At 40.1% G+C, this 18,596-nt stretch overlaps 4 protein-coding genes across 9 annotated transcripts; 1 reads left to right on the top strand and 3 right to left on the bottom strand.

Moving 5' to 3' along the window:
* Positions 1-122: 122 nt before the first annotated feature.
* LOC105450155 (serine/arginine repetitive matrix protein 1) lies at positions 123-9,280 on the top strand. 4 transcript variants are annotated; one of them, XM_011689873.1, is made up of 17 exons: positions 123-243; positions 353-446; positions 862-951; positions 1,317-1,439; positions 3,294-3,464; positions 3,920-4,083; positions 4,176-4,364; positions 4,447-5,253; positions 5,796-5,927; positions 6,001-6,504; positions 6,640-6,862; positions 7,022-7,110; positions 7,191-7,429; positions 7,501-7,662; positions 7,769-8,259; positions 8,334-8,450; positions 9,157-9,280. In XM_011689873.1, exons 2-17 carry the CDS (start codon positions 435-437, stop codon positions 9,157-9,159), a joined length of 3,516 nt encoding a protein of 1,171 aa, XP_011688175.1. In that variant the 5' UTR covers positions 123-243; positions 353-434; the 3' UTR covers positions 9,160-9,280. The 4 variants fall into 4 exon arrangements, with proteins under 4 accessions (XP_011688175.1, XP_011688174.1, XP_011688177.1 ...); XM_011689872.1 differs by lacking the exon at positions 9,157-9,280 and having other exon boundaries at positions 8,334-9,064; XM_011689875.1 differs by lacking the exon at positions 9,157-9,280 and having other exon boundaries at positions 124-243; positions 6,001-6,177; positions 8,334-9,064.
* Positions 9,281-9,308: 28 nt separating this feature from the next.
* On the bottom strand, positions 9,309-11,817 carry LOC105450153 (DNA-directed RNA polymerase III subunit RPC4). Its single transcript, XM_011689871.1, has 7 exons — positions 11,511-11,817; positions 10,913-11,357; positions 10,735-10,855; positions 10,068-10,383; positions 9,891-9,994; positions 9,585-9,824; positions 9,309-9,493 (listed from the first exon to the last, which is right to left on the bottom strand). Exons 2-7 carry the CDS (start codon positions 11,206-11,208, stop codon positions 9,374-9,376), a joined length of 1,197 nt encoding a protein of 398 aa, XP_011688173.1. The 5' UTR covers positions 11,209-11,357; positions 11,511-11,817; the 3' UTR covers positions 9,309-9,373.
* Positions 11,818-11,941: 124 nt separating this feature from the next.
* On the bottom strand, positions 11,942-14,919 carry LOC105450152 (mpv17-like protein). 3 transcript variants are annotated; one of them, XM_011689869.1, is made up of 4 exons: positions 14,690-14,919; positions 13,205-13,476; positions 12,923-13,054; positions 11,942-12,846 (listed from the first exon to the last, which is right to left on the bottom strand). In XM_011689869.1, exons 2-4 carry the CDS (start codon positions 13,460-13,462, stop codon positions 12,607-12,609), a joined length of 630 nt encoding a protein of 209 aa, XP_011688171.1. In that variant the 5' UTR covers positions 13,463-13,476; positions 14,690-14,919; the 3' UTR covers positions 11,942-12,606. The 3 variants fall into 3 exon arrangements, with proteins under 3 accessions (XP_011688171.1, XP_011688170.1, XP_011688172.1); XM_011689868.1 differs by lacking the exon at positions 14,690-14,919 and adding an exon at positions 14,537-14,639; XM_011689870.1 differs by lacking the exon at positions 14,690-14,919 and adding an exon at positions 14,204-14,274.
* A 263-nt stretch (positions 14,920-15,182) lies between these two features.
* On the bottom strand, positions 15,183-18,595 carry LOC105450151 (transcription factor E2F4). Its single transcript, XM_011689867.1, has 7 exons — positions 18,340-18,595; positions 17,880-17,989; positions 17,504-17,774; positions 16,835-17,061; positions 16,469-16,575; positions 16,335-16,382; positions 15,183-16,090 (listed from the first exon to the last, which is right to left on the bottom strand). Exons 1-7 carry the CDS (start codon positions 18,445-18,447, stop codon positions 15,984-15,986), a joined length of 978 nt encoding a protein of 325 aa, XP_011688169.1. The 5' UTR covers positions 18,448-18,595; the 3' UTR covers positions 15,183-15,983.
* Position 18,596: the final 1 nt, after the last annotated feature.

Below are 18,596 nucleotides of genomic sequence, written 5' to 3'. Positions count from 1 at the left end.
CGCCCTCTTTACGCGCGATACTGTTAATGCCCACTTATTTCCGGTTTAGCAGTTTCCGTGTCGAAATTTCTGTAGTCATACATCTAGTGACAATCGTACACCGTGGCCGCTGCGCGCGCTGCTTCTGTTGCGTGATCCAACGACGGGCACGCACGGGTCGCACGGCAGTCACGGCACGACTGGGCACGACCGCCATATTAATAAATCGAGCCGAGTTTGCGTCCGTATATGATTCTGAGCGAGGTAATTCGTCCGCGAGAGAAATCTCGCGTCCCGCGTTCCGAACACCCGACGTCGGGCACGCCGACGATCGGCACGGACTGTCATTTAACCCGTTCGTTTCTCGTCGCAGAGGACAAGCTGTCGACTGGCGTCTCGCCGATTGAGCGCACCTTGTCTCGCCGAGTTCCTGATTCCTGCTGCACGTTGCCAAGATGATGTACACGGTAAGGGGCGTCTGGCGCGTCACCGGCGCGCTATTTCCTGACATAATCCCCGACCTCGCTTTCAGCGAAAATGCCGGGGACATTTCGTGATTTTTTTAGCGATTGATCTTTTCCGGAGTAGGCCTCGAGAAACGCGAGTGAACGGCAAGATGTTACATTCCTGTTTAACTTCAGAGAGACTGCACTTTGGCAAATTTCTAATTCGAGGGTTAGGAAAATTGGAGCATTTCCAAAAGTCGCGTCGTAACTGTCCTCTATATTTTTCCTGAAGAGCGATCGATTTTTTTTTTGTTCATCCTGGATGAACAAAAAAACAATGCGTAATATTTTTAGAAAATTGATAACTTGTAATTTCTAAGTTCTATATCGAGAACCAATTATATTTTTATATGGAATTTTATCTCCTTTTTTTCAGGGGACAACTGCTTCGCAGGACACCAGGTTCAGCGACAAGGAGAAGAAGCTTCTAAAGCAAATGAAGTTTGGAGATTCATTGACACAAAAAGTAATTTTTATTTTTAAAAAAATGTTTTAAGTTTTTTTTTTTAATTTACTCGATAAATTTTTTGCGTTAGCAAGAATGTCGGAAATTTTTTTTATCTCTCTTCGATCTTATCTCAGATAGTTAAACTCTTGGCATTTCTCTCTTATCTTCGATAGTTAGAGTCTTGGCATCAAAGTTAAATGTTACAAAAGTAAAGCTTGATTTCTTGATTGAATTGGAATACTAAAAATTTTGTTTGAATTACATTTGAATCTTTATTTCTAATCACTATCAATTAATAATCAAAATGTTTGTTTTTGATACTCGGCATCTCTGTATTTAAAATTGTGAGTTAAAACCACGAATCTTTAATATATTTGTCACAGGTGGATATGAGCAAAGTGAAACTTGATGTGATTAAGCCATGGATCACAACAAAGATCACGCAGATTCTGGGAATGGAAGACGACGTGGTGGTAGAGTTTGTTTATAATCAGCTTGAGGAGAAGGTAAGAGACCGTGTCGCACTTAATTCGAGTGAAATTAGACGCATTTTATGATTTAAGAGATACATTTTTTTAGTACTAAAACTTGTGAAAAAGCAGAAAAAGAAAAACATAGTAATGTAGTCTCACTTGGCTTTTTCCCCTCATCATAGGAAATCGATAAATATGCATTATTTCAGCACGATGTTTTCGTACAAATCGCAAGCGTTTACTATCCAAACTCGGCACGTAGTGCAGAGTTTGGATAACACAAAGCAATGGGGCACAGACATTCTCTTAGCCTTTTGGCACTACTTGCCGCATTGCTTTTTTTTCTTATTTTCATAAGTATCATCGTCACTCAGTATACAAGTTTCATCGTCCCTCGTTTTTAATCGGCCTACATATCCCTTTCCAAGCATATCCATTTTCGACAAAAAGAAAAAGAGAAAAAAAGGTTAAAAAAAAAACTGATTTGTAGCTGATCCTGCCACATTGAACTGTGACAAAGTCAGCCTTTATCATATGTGTTTGAATTCCCCGTTAGTATAAGTAGAGACCGTTGGTGGGGCCCAACCCTTTTGTCCAAATGGCATTCGGATGTGCTCCTCTCTACATCCGATTGGCCGCCTTTCTATCAGCCGTCAACCCTAGTGTCAGCTGTGGCAGTTGGTATCTCAACATCACCTTAGAACTGCCGACAAATCTACAGCTTCACCAGTTACGTCGTCGCCGCTGCCGCCGCCGCCGCCGCTACTGCTGCTGCTGCTGCTGCTGCTGCTGCTGCTGGTGCCGCTGCTGCTGCCGCCATCACCGCCATGGCTGCTGCACACCGTCGACAACGACAACGTCAACATCACGAGACATCGCTGGCATCACGAGGCGATCACATCACGTTCCTGTCTCTCGCGTCCCTTTCCGGAGCTACCACACGAGCCCGCCGATGTCTACGAGTCGCCTGCGACGGAGCCGCATCGACTTCCGTTCACGTAGCTGCCTCAACCGAGGTAGTGCGTCATCATCGCGGGCTGCGGGAAAGCTTCGCAGTCTTCACGTCATCCGGGGAGGCTTCAACCCTCGCGACGGTCGTCGTTTTCCCCGACGTGGTGGCGTCCGCGTGTCAATTTGGGCATCTTTGGAACTCTTTCATCTGCCGCAAGCTACGATTCTCCCCCGTCGGAACCGCCCAATGTCGGACTCTAAGAGCAAGGTCGGGCGCCAACCTGGCCCGCTTACTTACCACCGAAACTCGGTTCGCGACGGACCTCGATATTCTGCCGGACGTACTGTCGGTCACGCGTCGGGCACGATTGAGGCGAAAACGGCGCCGGGAGGTATCCCTACACACGGTTTGACACTTTGCCACTGTCACAGGTTGGTGAAAAGGTTGATCCTTTTATACCACATTATATTTCCAGATTTTCAAGCGGACATTTTTTGCCAGAGATTTCGATATATATATACATGCTTTCTCTCTCGTTTCAGTGCACGCACCTTAAACGGTGTAAATATTAAAATCAATAAAGGGTAATCGAGGTATCGGTCTATTTTCTGCTACTTACATTTAATATAATTCTTTTTTCTCCTCAGCATGTAACTATTTAATGCAGGTACGAAAGAGAGAAAGAGAGAGTGCGGTCGGCGGCATTGCGGTGGTAAGGCACGCTTAGATATAGAATAATAAATATCTGCTTTTTCGAGGGGGAAAAGCAGTTCATAACAGAATAGGAATATACAGATTATGTCTGTCAAAATTTCAGTCCAAATTTGACATATTCTATTTTTATTTTGCCGTTAAAAATCTGTGTGCACAAACACTTTTCGTTACTCTTACGTACGGAGAAAATTAAATTTGTACGTTGTATATATATTTTACAGTTTCCCGACCCCCGAAAAATGCAGATCAACCTGACAGGCTTCCTGAACGGTAGGAATGCCCGTTCTTTCATGGGTGAATTATGGGACCTTCTGGTCTCTGCTCAAGAAAGTGTTACGGGCATTCCCGAGGCTTTCTTGCAACAAAAAAAAGATCAAATTAAAAAGCGTTTGGTAATTATCAATAATTCACTTTTACGTAATAATCGAAAAAAAGCTCGTAAGCATCTGCAGCATGATTTTTATTAAATATGACTACCTGATGATAGAGTGTAATTTTTATTTATCAAATACTTGATACGTTCATACATGAAACGTTTACGTGATCAATTTTACAATATCACTGAATAATTATGATTCAGAATCCGATAGTCATATTTAGCATTTTGTATATGTGGATCCATGCAACTTTAAACAGTTTGGCTTTATTATATTTTTATAAGTGTTACATGAAGTTTCTTAGACACGAACGAACAATTGAATTGCTATATTTTGATATTCAGTGATTATGTTCAATTGAGTATAACCAAATGGATGAGATCAATTTTAACTTAGTTATATTTAGTTGTAAGAAAGCGTTATTTTGTAAGAAATATTGGTTTATATTATGTTGTAATTTATCAAATTAGGAAGAGCAAGAGAAGCTTCAAGCATCGTTGGCGGAGAAAGAGAAAGAGAAGGAGCGTGAGAAAGAAAAGGATGACGCTGACATTAAAGTGAAGAAGGAGGAGAAAGAAAGGGGTTCGTCGAAGGAGCGCAGACGAGATCGAAGCAGGGATCGTGATAGAGACAGGTATTACTGTTGAAGGAAACTGTTTGATATGCATGCAAAAAGGCGTAATATGGTTATATGTCATGTTGCTCATCTTGCATTATTTTATACAGGAAAAGGAGCAGATCGCGTGATCGACATAGGGATCGTGATCGCTCGAGTCGTAAGAGAAGATCCGTTTCGAGGTCGCCGAGTAAAAATTCGAAGGATAACGGGAAAGATATGCTCGAGGCTAAGATCGAACGGGAAGATTCGCCGCAACCGGAAAATGCTATACCTTTGATGCCAGTCAAAACCAAGCCGTAAGTAACAAATCACATTTAATGCGCTGTTGAAATGTATTTTATTTCGTAAATATATTTTAAATTTTATGTACTTTCATAGGGAAGCCGCAGTGGCGATATCAAGATTGCAAGCCAAACTGATGAGCATTGCTGATGGAAAGAAGAAGAATAATCGCACACCGTCGCCGGAATCGTTGGACAAGTCGGCGAGGAAGTCGCGATCAGGATCCAAGTCGCCGACGAGTCGTTCGAAGAAATCCAAGTCACCTAGCCGAGATTCGAAGACGCGTCGATCGCGATCGCCCGCTTCGAAGTCCAGACGATCTCGTTCCAAGTCAAGATCTAGAAGATCCCGATCTAAATCCAGGAGATCAAAGTCGCGCTCGCAAGAGCGTACGAAGTCGAAGCGAAGCAAATCCAAATCGAGATCACGCTCGCGATCGCGATCCAAGAAATCCCGATCGAAGAGCGAGGACAGGAGCAAGTCGAGGAAATCGAGATCCGACTCGAGCGACTCGCGATCCACCAAGTCTCGCTCAAAGTCGCCGGAGAAGCAGAAGGACAATGCGGATTCTAACAGAAAACGCGACGGTAGTACGAGCAGCAGCTCTGGATCGGAGGAGGGGAAGGATGCGAAGGATAAGAACGACTTCGAGATACGAAAGAAGAAGGACGGCGTGCAAGCCAAGAGATCCTACAGGAAAACCAACAAAGACGACAGCGGTAGCGATAGCGACTCTAGTCGGGAGAGAAAATCAGCCCCTAAGCGAAGAAGTTCTTCGCCGCGTAAGGATAGAGGTCGATCTAAGGACAGAGACAGAAATAGATCGCGAGACAGATCGCGAGACAGGTCGCGAGATAGATCGCGAGATAGATCACGCGATAGATCACGAGATAGGAATCGAAGGTAAGAATTATAAATCTTTGATAATAGATTTCTTTAGTTGTAAAAAGCTGTCTAAAAGATATATATTTGTGTATATATTGCACACAATTTTTCTTATTTTATCAAGAAACAATTATATCTTGCATCAAATCAAGTACAATAAATATTACAATCACGGTTGCCATCTTCTAAGGAGTATTGTGCCGGATATGTATTTAACCACGCTATTAAAAATTTTTTCAAAATAGACATTTTCTAAAAAAAAAAGATCATCAAAATTGACTCTTCTGCCGGAAATTTTTTTATTGAGAGATTAAGAAAAATCATTGTGTTTTCCCAAAAAGAAGGTCAAAATTTAAAGCGCTCACTCGGAGATTATTTTCGTGTGCCGGAGAGCCGGAGATTCGTCGAATAAGCCGGAGTCTCCGGGCGATAATCAGAGAGGTGGCGACCGTGATTACAATGCAATATTATTATTCGCGATAAAATCTTTTTGTGTCACAAAAGATTTAACGAGAAAGTTAAGAGTTTGTATAAATTTCCGATGTCTTTTGTTTTTTTAGGAGATCATTGGACCGGGAACGCGACAGGAGGCGAGAGCGAGAACGCGAAAGGGAGAGGGAGAGATTGGACCGATACAGCGGCAGTCGCAGCATGCGACCACCTTCGGTGCGCAGACCGCCTAACAGGCGCAGGTTGGTGTCCTTTTGCATACCAAATAAGTTCACCTTTGCATCGCGTGCATTAAGAGAGATTGTTCTTGAGCAGTCCCCCGCGCAGAAGCCCGGCGAGATATCGTCGTAGGTCACCGAGCCCCGAAGACAGGCGTCGCAAGAGATCGCTGGATCGTCGAAGACGATCGTCGGAGAGACGTGACAGGCGCCGTTCGCCGGACCGACGTGGCAGCCGACGTCGCTCGCCGGACGGACGGGATCGATCGAGCAGGTACGATAGATCTTCCTCACGCGACAGATCAAGTAGGCGGGATCGCTCCAGAGAACGACGGGATAAGGATCGTCGATCTAGATCCAAGGATCGTAGATCGAGATCCAAGGATCCGAGATCATCGGTGGATCGTTCGAGGGACGGGAAGCGGTCTCCCGATCGTTCGAAGGGTACCAAGGATAAGGCGAAGGACAGGAAAGTGGATGAGAAAGCTAAAAGACCGCCTGATACAGGATCGCGAAAAGAATTGCGAAACGGCCGGTCTAAGTCGAGTAGCTCGGAAAGTAGCGAGAGTAGTTCCTCTAGCAATGAGGACGAGTCACTTAGGTGAGTGAAATTTTCACTTTGAAACATGATACTTTCACGGAGTCTACAATCGGTGGATAATAAATCGATGGTCGTGGTGTATCCGTGTTTGTTGAACGGTCTCCTATAGAAAATGTGCTTGCGCTCTGTCTGCAGGAAATCGCTCGAGCGCAAAACGCCGCAGGAGAAGCGAGAAAGGGAACGCGAACACGCGGATGACGCCAAGAAGAAGGAGAAAGAGAAATCGATGAAAGAAGAACCTGCTAAGCGAACGGAGAAGGAAATTAAGAAGATGGAGCCTGTCGTCGTGAAAAAGCCCGAGCCCAGTGTTTCTCCCAAGAAACTTCAAGCTCCTTCACTTCCTATCACCAGACACAGAGTAAGTTTAATATGTCCTTTTTAATTATAGATTAATAGAGAGAGACTCAATTTTATAATATCTACAATATAAATTTATGTTAATCATATAAATAAAAGATATAAATAAAATATGTAAAATAAGATTAAAAGTTCCATTTTTTCTATTTTTATTTTCAAGTTCTCGAAGAGCTTGTCGCGTACTCCTTCGCCGTTTAAGAAGACCGAAGACATCGTGGCAGTAGCTGTCAAAGTTAAACAGACAATTAAGTATGTTGCAAGATATTTTCACAATTAATAGTATTCTCATTATTACGATTGTGTACAATGTACTGATTTTTTACTTTCAGAGACGACATTAAGGACGAATCACCAACGAAGATCGGAGAGGTGAATTTTACCGTTGGAGACGCTTTCCCACTAAAGAAGGACGAAAAGTCTTTGAAAACGACAAAATTAGTACCAGAAGATAAAAAATCTACTCAAAAGTCGTTGGAATCTTCATCCAAAAAACCTGCAGAAATGACTAAAAAAACAAAGAGAGAAAAACGTGACGGTTCTACAGACAGCGAAGACAGTGATTGTGAAGGTAAAAGAAACATTTTAATTAGTTAACGTGTAAAATAAATATTAATGTTTTTTTTCTTTTATTTTTTACAGGCAAGAGAAAAGTGAGAAAACTAGAAAAATCTAAAAAGTCTAAGAAAGCTTCGACAGATGAAGATAAATCTGACAAGAGCAAAGCTGGATCCAGCTCGGACTCCGAGGATGACAGAAAGCATTCAGATAAAAATAAAAAAGCTAGAGATACTAGCCGAACCGGTAAATTTTTCCTAAATAATTATAAATAATTTGCATGCTTTGTTAAAATGTATAATATGATTGATAAATGAAAATAATACAATTTTAAAAATAATTTTTATTACAGATTCAACAGATGACCGTAATAAAGATAGAAGGGATAGAAAACGTGATGTTGCCGAAAATGATTCGCGAAAGCGTTCAAGGAAGGAAATAGAGGAAGAGTTGAAGAAATCAAAAAAATCACGACGAGATTCTTCCTCAGAAGAAGAGCAGAAATCCAAGAGAAGCAGAACCGAGGACGACAGTAGATCAAGATCTCGGAAATCGAAGAAAGACTCTAGCTCCGATGAAGAACCTAAGAAAATAAAGAAGAGAAGAGACACCTCGTCCGACGACGAAAAATCTAGATCGCGAAAATCCAAAAAGGATTCGACAAGTGAAGACGAATCTAAATCAAAATCAAAGAAATCTAAACGAGATTCAAGCACGGAAGACGACGACATTGGGGACAAAGACTCGAAAAAGAAGAGGAGAGCTGACGATAGCTCGGACGACGAAAAGGTGAAGAAGAAGACGCGCAAGAAAAAGACGAAAACCAGCACCAGCGAATCGGAGGTAATTTTTGTTGCAAACAAATTTACCGCAACAAATTTATTCTTTTTTAAACCGAATTTTTTTGGTACTTCCAGGAGAGCGAAGTCGAAGAGAAGAAAAAGAAGAAGGAGAAGAAGCACAAGAAGCATAAGAAACATAAGAAGCACAGGAAGCACAAGAAGAAGAAAGTCGCGGATTCAGATGAATCTGATGTAAGTGAAGGTAATACCGAAGAGCTGGAAAAGAAACTTCGGGAGAAGGCATTAAAGTCTATGAAAAAGGGACATAGCATTGAACGAAGTGATTGAGACTAACGTATGATCGCTAAGAATGTGTCATGCGTGTATCTCTGTGTATCGCAAAGCATTTTAATTAAGAATATGAATAATTTTCATTTCTTATCAATCCGATTGAATTTATTACTTTTTATCTCACTCAATCTCTTCGGAACAAGATCAAATGACATTCATGTGGAATAGCTTTCACATAAACGTGATGAAGAAGATACAATTGACATCCTCTTCATGTTTCGTTAAGATTTGTCAGAATTACGTGAAGATACATCATTTTCTCGTATCAGTAAAAACAGTGTACAGAGGAGTGTACTTATTCATATTGATACGAATTATTTATGTATGCTGATATAATTAAGATTTTACATTTTAAAGAATCCGACAAGAAAATATCATACATTTTTTTCAGACTTTTAGTTCCTAAGTTCAAGTGAAATTAGGACTCGTATACACAGCGATTCGTTTAATTTGTATAAAGCTTAGCTTTTCATTGCGATGTTTAGAAAATAATAAATAGTATACTTGAATGACAATGTTACAGCAATGTGTGTGTACGAAGAACAATCGAAAACCTATTTGCAAAAACTATGTGTTCCCGAATGATATAATCGTTTCTGTTTTACAGTGACTCCTAATTTCTCCTAGACATCAGAATCGCCATACCGAATTTGCAGACGTAATCTAATTTATTTAATAATTTACGTAATTCGCTAGTATTACGAAAAAAAATATAGAAGTATTGAAAATTATAACCTGCATTGTAGTATTGTTTACGAATTTCCTGCAACATCCTTTTATATACAAACGTTTTTATTAAAGATGATATACATATTTACAGAATCTTATGAATTTTCTAACGTGGATTCGAAGTCTGGTGAACAAATTAACTTATTGTTCACTTGGCCAAGATTGATAAGATCACCGGTTTGTGATGTAGCGTCTATTTTTACAGCTAAAAGGTCCTGAAAAGCAATTAAAAAAATAGTTATTGAGCATTGCGATAGTATTGTCATATTTTCTTGAATTACAAATTATAAAAGTATAATTTTGTACTTGTTGAAAACGTTGCTGCGCGCCAATATCGACGAAAAAACTCATCTCGCCCAGACGTAATCTCGCTTTACCAGACTTGAAAATCTCGAGTTTGCCTAAGAGACCACTTTGTAAACTGTTCAAAGTACACAGCTCGCTTTTTGCTTTATTATCACTCTCGCTACGAGTATTAGAATTGTTTGACTGTTTCGATCCTGTTTCCTCTCTACTAGACTCCAAACCTGGCAAGGATTCTGGAAACTGTTGATCAATTATTAAATTAAATAATAGTTATAGCTAATAATGGATTACACACGATATTCTTACCTGTATTAAGGTATAAGAATTAGCCTTGTTCTCGATTATTTGAGAAATGGTTAGGTCTTCCTTTCTCTCTTGTTTGGTCTCCTTTTCCTCTTCTATATTCATTACTATGAAAGAAAAATATATATAATATACGAATTCGATAAAAAGAAATTATTAAAAAGGATATTTTACCCTTACTTTCACCATTTTCCGAAATGATCGGTTTCTTATCAATCTCGTCATTATCAATTGTATCATATATATCCTTTTTAACTCGTGGCAGCATAAGAGGAAACATCTTGTCATCAACATCTGGACCGTCGTCGATAAAATCGTCCCTTAAGAGATTCTTTAATCTCATCTCGTCTTCTATCTTATCGGTAATCTTATTTAGTTTTGATTTCTCCAGGTATTTTGCAGCATTTGCTGTGCTACTGGAAGCTCTACCAGAACTTTCACTCTTTTTACGACTGGCAGGTGCTGTGTATATTCCTTCTGACCATACACCAACAGACTAGAAATAAAACAATTATCTAATTTATAATTTACATTATGAAATTTGTATTTGCAATTTTTATTATAAGATATTGAAGTACATTCCAAGAAAACAGTTCAAATTCACATATTGTCATATTATCAATAATCCCATTTTATGAGAGGTTGAATTGGAAAATTTAAAGGTGAGTAAAGAAGTGAGATGAATCGTAAACCATTTTGAGAACAATAAACTAAAAGTATTTAATAACAATTAAATCAAATTAAATTAAAAGTAATAATTAAATCAGTATAAACTGAAGATGTAAAAACTAAAATATGAGAGAACATTCTCTATTTTGGAAGAATATTTAAAAAATATCAGTATTACCTGTATTATATTTCCTGAGTCTCCTCTTCCACGTCCTCTCTCCCCTCTCCCTCGTTCTCTTCCGCGATCGCTGTTTCTCACTTTTACCGTCTCGGCTTTGACTAAATTTGGACTCGAATCGCTGAAAAATCAAATTATCATTATCATCCACGCTATGTCGCGAATCGAAGAAACTTACTCCTTCTTCTTCCTCTGCACGTTGAGATTTGGCGTGTACACCTTCTTCGGTTTTTCAGTCTTAACGTTTCCACCTAGTGTCAGGTCCCGCGGTAGCCGGAAGGATGTCAGCCTCTGCGTGGTGGTGGTGGTGGCGGTGGTGGGTACGCCCGGCTCCATTTTAATGCTCGTCACCCTCTCTGAAAGCGGCACCGACGTCGACGTCGACGACGCCGACGATACAGACGTGCCGGGACTGCCGGGTTCTTTCTTCACTTGAATCAAGTTCGAACGGACTTCAGAATTGTTCGAAGCCATGTTCGATAGGTGTTTTTTTTTCGGCCGACACGCTTTTGTTTCTTACAAATATTCGAACACGACACGCTTATTTCCTCTTTTTTACTTCTTACGTCCTGACGCACCCTGGATTTAATTTTCTTCGCCACAGGATCGATTAACGTTTTACTCTGCAACAATAATACGTTCTCTCATCAGTCAGTCTCAATTAACCTCAAATATTATGCCAAAGTGATTATCGCAACGTCATCTTAATTGTCCATCCGTTGGGAGATTTGAAAAAAGGACGAACTTTACCATTAAATTAATTAAACAATTAATACCTAAAGTTCGTCGCATTGAAGCCTACGTTCCTTATACACGGTATTACACGTGTTTCACGCTCGATCGCGAGCCTCCTCCTCCTCCTCCTCTGCTCGACTTTCGTTTCGGTTGCTAATCGAAGACTTGTTCCTTGTATCTGAATTTTTTGTACTTTTCATGTTTTTCCCTTTCGTTCTCTAATATCTAGTTACGCATTTATAGAGAAACGTCTGAGAACGAATATGCTCATATTTTGGATGGAACTACATGTCCACAGACAGACTTCTATTGTGTTCCAACACATGCTCGCGAATCCGTTTATTGGCGCCTCCATACGCACAAAATGTGCACTTTGAACTATACAGCCACGGATATTTCCGACGGGTAACCAAAGAGATTAGGATAGCACACGGGCGAGGAATACCTGTATTTATCAGGGATTACAATTTCATTTCGATGTTATATTGTTTAGTTTTATTCCGTGCTCGATCTTTTCAAAGAATATGTATATTATAATTGCAATTGCGCAACAATGTTATTAACATTATAACAAATGTTACGCATGCGTAACAATGCATTATAAAAATTGAAATAATTTAAGTTTAAAAAAAGATATTAAAAATGTTAAAAAATTAAGTTTCGACCAGTCTCTGCAATGCCAAGTACAGATTGAAACTTCGCTAAAAAGATTTGATCAATTTTCACTAAAAACGAATTTTTTTTATCAATATATACCGTAGAGAAAAATCTTCTGTAAAATCTTCTTTAGAGAGAAACACAAAATTCGAGATATCTGATTTCGTTTAAAATTTTTATTCTGTATTCTAATATTGTGATTAATATTAACAATTGTTGTGTCAAAAGTTGTGTTTTTGTATCTCTCAATCGTGTTATTTCCGCTTAAAAAGATTTAAATATACTTTCAATTCTTCGTTTAATATTAACATACATCATAAATATGTAAAATATTTTCCTGCAGAATTAAGTAGCTAAAATTTTTTTTTGTACTGTGAATATCACAGATAATCAGATGTGAGTCGCGTCGTACAGTATAAACATTTCCAATTGCGAATTCTATGTACAAATAAATTAGTCTATCAATTTGCTATAAATCGTTCATCGTAGTAGAGGAATTTGTATACGACCGGCTCGCTCATTGGTTTGCGCTTTACTCTCCGAGATCATCCTGGGATTAACATTGTTCACTAGCTCCTTCTGCTTGGCTTCGAGAGATTTCACGTAGGCAAGGAAACACGTCCAGACTAAACTGCACACACTGACGTACACAACGCGATTTCGTTCTGGGATTAGCGTGAAGTTGATGGTTTGCAGGATTGGCCATACGCAAATGGCAATCTAGGAGGAAAATAATCTCCGATTAATCCACTTAATCTCAGACTTCGGGAACACACATCTATCGAGGATCTGATACCTTGTATGTCGGCCAAAACTTAATTTTGACCTCGTCGATGCATTCCGAAACTGGCTTTAATTCAAGAAGGCTCATGCCAAAGAAGAAGGAACACATAGCCGCGGGTCCGTACGTAACTTGTTCCACCAAAGCCTGCAATTATTACATATTCAGTTATTTCATTGTTTATTTTCATCGAGCTACTTTTTTTTTTAATTTACGTGAATAAATCAAAATTTATCGCGCAACAGTGTATAGAGTAGTATAATTAAATTATTCAATTTTCGTTACACGTGCGCACACCTTAGTGATCGCAGACTTCAAATCCATCCTCGGCCAGAAGTAAGACGCGCATTTCAGCCAGCAGAATAGCGTGGGCGCTACGTAAAGGCTACCGAATAGACCGAATCGCGCGGCCTCCGCGTAATTAAGCTCTTCTTTGCCCCTTATCTTCTGTTGCAGCAGGTTCGCGGTTGGCCATATAATCGAGTAGGACGCCATGCCTCGAACGATCGGATATTTCTGCGAGATCTCGCGGAATTTTACGAATATGACGCGCATTTTCGATGTCCAGGCTGCAAAAAAAATATTTAAAATTATCGTTTTATGCTTTTATTAACAATAAATCATGAAATCGATATTATATTAGCCAGGATATCTATCATGATGACTAATCCTGGGCTACATTGCAAAACGTTGCTTTCGGAAAATTTTACTAAAAATCTATAGCATGCGTAAGCTATAGTTTTTTAATAAAATTTTCCTCGAAAATGTTTTGGAATATGTAGCTCTGGAAAGTGGAAACTTTGATTTTTAAATAGGCCCAAAAATACAGACACTATCAATCGTCGATATAAATATTTGAAAATTAATTGAATATTTACAACTCTTACAACGAATACACTATTGAATTTATATTTTATTATTACAGACATTTCAAATAAGCATATTATATATATAATGTAACATAATTGTCATACACATTGCTATATAAATTCATTCAAATTTTGACAATCACAAACTTCTACAGATCGTTGAGATTTTGTACTTCGTTAGTACCTCAAAACCGAATCGGAATTCGAAAAAAAAGTGACTTTTGAACAGTACAACTGAAACTACATAATATATATACATATATGCTGAATAATTTAAGTGCACTTTAGAAAGATAAGATACGATTATACAATTGCTTAATTAAAAAAAAAAAGTAAGTTATTCTATAAAAATTTTAGAGCAATTTTACAGAATTTTACAGAATTTTACAGAGAACAATACAGGATTTCACAAGAAATAAATAATCACTTTTTTCAAAAGTCTTCGATCAAACTTCAATTAACGATTAATACAGCCGGTAGAATTGTTACAGCAAAACTCCAGGCTATAAACCTCATTGTTTCTAATCTTTAATCTTCCCTTCCACGTAACAAACAATGAGAAAATAATTCTATTCTCCAACGTTCTTCTCGGTAATGTATGTAAACAAAGGATGATAAGATTATAATTTCTCCCCGACCCTCCCCCCCCCCTCCTCTCACTCTCTCAACAAAGCTCCGATTAATTTGATCTACGTACGATTAACAAAGTAATTTTGCAATTAAAGTTAAATGGACTTTGATCGAAATCATCCTACAATACCTTCCATCTATACGCGCGTCGACAAACGATCTATGTATTTATTTTCTAAAAATCTCGATATGACGCGCACGAGTTTCGTAATTTTCGTGATGCATTACGTCACAATTGTCAATCCCATGGGGGGACTCGCGCGAGGAGTCGGCTGTCGGTTACCTTCCGTTACGCGTCACGAGGGAACGGACTCGGGAGCACCGAGTCGCGCGACGCTCCTCGATGAACGCTGCGCTCGACTTTGACAGGTGACTGTGACCGTTGTGCGTGCGTGCGGCGTCGCCGTGACGGACCGTTGCATCTGGGGGATCTCGCGCGTGGAGCTCTCGCTACGACATGACGCGAACGACTGACCACGGCGGCACGGCGCTGACTCGCGGCCAAGTGTGGCCTCCGAACCCCCGAACGTTGACGGAACACGTGCTGCGTGCTGACGGTGACGGTGACGAAATCCGGCGGTCCATTCTTATCTGTCCTTGGTATGCGTCATCCGCCGATACAGACGCGCTTTTTCGTCGAATCGGTCGACGCGTTGCACAACAATCGTCGAGCCTGCTGCAGAGCACCTCTCCGGTAACGTAGAGAGCTCGAGTCGATAATACTGGTATTCGCTGCATGTGGTGCAACGTGCATGATCATAGAAAACGAAACCGTATACGAGTTTCTGCAGTCGTATATTCAGACGATATAATCGGACATGAGATATATGAGAGATGTGTTAAGAAATACAACTTCGTGATACTGCGCGACACGCGATAAAGAAGATATACTCTGTACATAAATATAAGCGGATGTGTATATGCGTTGTCAGCAGTGAAGATCTGAATACATGTAATTCGTAAAACGTTTAAAAAAAAATTGGCGCATGTACGCAATATACATTCAATTCCAAACAAGTTGCATTTTTTTTTTTATAGAATATACATCAGGGATACGTGCATGTAAGTTCTTATAAAAATTCAACATTTAAAAGCTTGCTTCATAATATCGTATAATGCAATATAGAAAATTATACTCTTTTTGATTGTGTGCATTTATCAGTATTTTTTTTTGGTCAAATAAAAAATTATTGTAAAGGGACAATTATATATTTTTATAATATGTGATATTTATGAAGCAAGCTTGAATTGAGCCAACTTAAAGCTACAAGGGTATACTCTCTAAATCTATATAAAAGATGCCGTTAAAACTTCCGAGTTACTGTCAAAATGTACAAAATAAGCAGCGGTCGGAACAGGTTGTGGATATCTTTAAAATATGCCTCTCGCACTAGTTTTCCCCCCCGTATTTTTTAATAATAAAAAAATACTGTATACTCTCAATGATTGTGTGTTCCATTAATTTCCCTAAAATCCTCCTTAATGACTCTTTATCAAATTTTTCCCGATTCGACTTTGTGAATGCTGTTGGCACAGTCTTCATTTCGCATATCGGAGCTACATCAATGCGACACTCATTATGTCGTAATGTCAAATAAATCACAAACACCTTCGTTCTCACTGAGATTGAAGTGGTAATCTTTTTCCCCAGGTGGTGGACTTAATCTCATTAACGGTCCGCAAACTGCAAATTCATACAGACATATCAGATATGTTCGACTGTTTAGGTACGTGTAAAAAAAAATTAAAAAAAGGCATTTATATAGTCCCGATTTTAGACTCAAGATCGTCTCAAGTCTGATCAGTGGATCAGTCTTACGGTTCCATCCGGCACAGGAAATGACCGTTACTGCGTCTCAAGATCGCGACTTAACGACGATTTTGAATACAAGATCGGACTATGAATATCAACTTAGCGTTCGACTTACAGTCAGAATACAACTGATCAAGAAACTCCAAATCTCTTTGGACAATATCTATAATAAAAAAAATAAAGAACTTAAAAACTTTACAATTGCAACACATATAACAAATGAATGCGAATTAAAATAGAGGATTTCACCTGTGGTGCGTACATCACGTAGGACTATTTTAGCTTCTATTAATTCCGAATCTTCGTCTTCTTCGTCGTCAGTTATTATCGGATCCGGTTTACTGTTTTTTGGTGGCCTAACATTATTGAAATAAAAATTAAATTCCAATACAAATGTAATTTTGGGAAACAGACATAACGTATAGAATTGTACATTTTGTGTCAAATGAATAGCTTAAGCTTAACAACTATTCACCCCCTATACAAAATCAATTGGCAATTAGCAATTGTTGATATTTGCTCTGTGCAGATCAGAAATATTGTTTTACTATTCCTGACACGATTAGAGCATACATAGAGAGTTGCATGTCCTTTTCTTTTTTAATTTCTGCTTACCTTCCAACTTTCCTCTTTGGTTTAACAGTAACCTCCTCCTCTTTCTTCTCATCCTCCTCGTTTCCGCGCTTCGTACCCTTCGACTCTTCTTGCAATCTCATTTCTAACACCTTATTATCGTAAGTCTTCGCTAGTTCAGGTTGGACCATGTACACTTTAATTTCTCCCGTGTTACTTTTCAGGACCATGTTATAATTTATCGCTTCGGCATCGTCTTGCGTGACAGTCTGCGAAATGTATAAAAAATAAGATTATGGAAAAACATATATCAATATAATTTACATCAAATATTTTCTAGACATGGGATATTAAGACATCTCAATAAATGTTGCGAATTTGACTGCCAGATTTGTTGCCTTCCCTTAGAAGACTGAAGCTTCCAAATAATAGGAGCAATACATAAACAATAAATTAAAGAATCGACATGTTATTGAATATTGAATTATATTAATACGACTAACTAGCTCGAATCATTAGCCCTCTTATTTATTGTATTGATTAGCAATAAGTTAAAAAAAAGTTTTCAGAACTAAATAGATTGGACAAAAGGCTTCCCACAATCCCTTCTCACAAAAATGACAATTGTAACGAAACCAATATGGAAGTTTCGGCCTATCCGGACTGCAATGCAGTTGAAACAAACATTTTCTAGATATCCGTTTGAATTACCTTCAAGATATTTGGTACTGTTAATTCCATGTCCGAAGGACCCTGTATCGTCAGTACGAACTGATCCACAAAGTTCTCCTTAACGTCTTCGTATGTAATGTATGCATATTTCTTATTTATAATGTCGTTCTCTATATTCTTTATGCTCTGCTGAATCCACTGGGTGTGGGTGTCCAGCAGATGCTCGTGATCCTCCAGCTTGCTGATCTCCTCCTTCAGGTCCGTCAGTTTCTCGCCGACCTCCTGAGTGTTGCAGCCCGGTCCCGCGCCCCTTCGAACACAAATTCGCAACGTGACAGTGCAGCTGGTCGCGGGAGAGAGAACGCAGAGCGGCGTCCTGTTGTAATGCGAAAACAAAAGAGGGAGTGACACCTACTTCCATTGGATGCTGTTCTTGCTCTTCTTCTCTATGAGGCCGATACCCTCGAGGACGTTTGTGATGTCGTAGATGCGCCGTTTCTGACGTACCTCCAGAAGATCCGCGGCCTGCGTAAAACGTGTGGTACGTGAGTCAGTGAGAAAGGCCGAGGCGCCCCGCCGAGAGATCTCTTTTTAGGTTAAGGTGGGCTCGCGTGTCAGGACGCGTTGTAACGCCGTCGACGCGTCGACCACGCACCGCGGCCCGCGGCGACGGGCGACAACGGGCGGCGACGTCCGCGCGCGCGGCCGCGGAACGTCCGGGCGGCGCGGACGCGGACCTCCTCCCCCCGCGCACTTTGTTCAAAATTCCCGCAACCCGAGCGTACATGACGTGTACGCCCGCGGTCCACTTAACCTACGGGTACAGGTTAACTTTTTCGGAGGCCCGTCGCGCGAGGCCCCGCGAGAGTACTCACGACTTTCAAATCCAGCACGCCGTCCTTCGCTTTCTGCAGCAGGGACACGAAGCGGGTGGTCAGCAGCCCGAGCGACTTCTCGAATCGGCTCTGCTGATTATCTGCCATTATTGCGGTCGTTGCGAAAATTTTCAAAACTTAGCTAGTCCCTTCGAAATTGCCGCAACGCCACGGACGCCATCCTTGATCCTAGCAAGCGCGCAACGGCTATTCAAATACGAGCCCGCCCGCCTCTGCCGTCGGTAACGAATTTCCGT

The sequence above is a fragment of the Wasmannia auropunctata genome, unplaced genomic scaffold (genome assembly GCF_000956235.1).
Source record: "Wasmannia auropunctata unplaced genomic scaffold, wasmannia.A_1.0 LD336069.1, whole genome shotgun sequence".
NCBI classification, from domain to species: Eukaryota; Metazoa; Arthropoda; class Insecta; order Hymenoptera; family Formicidae; genus Wasmannia; species Wasmannia auropunctata.
This window is presented reverse-complemented; position numbering and strand designations above follow the sequence as displayed.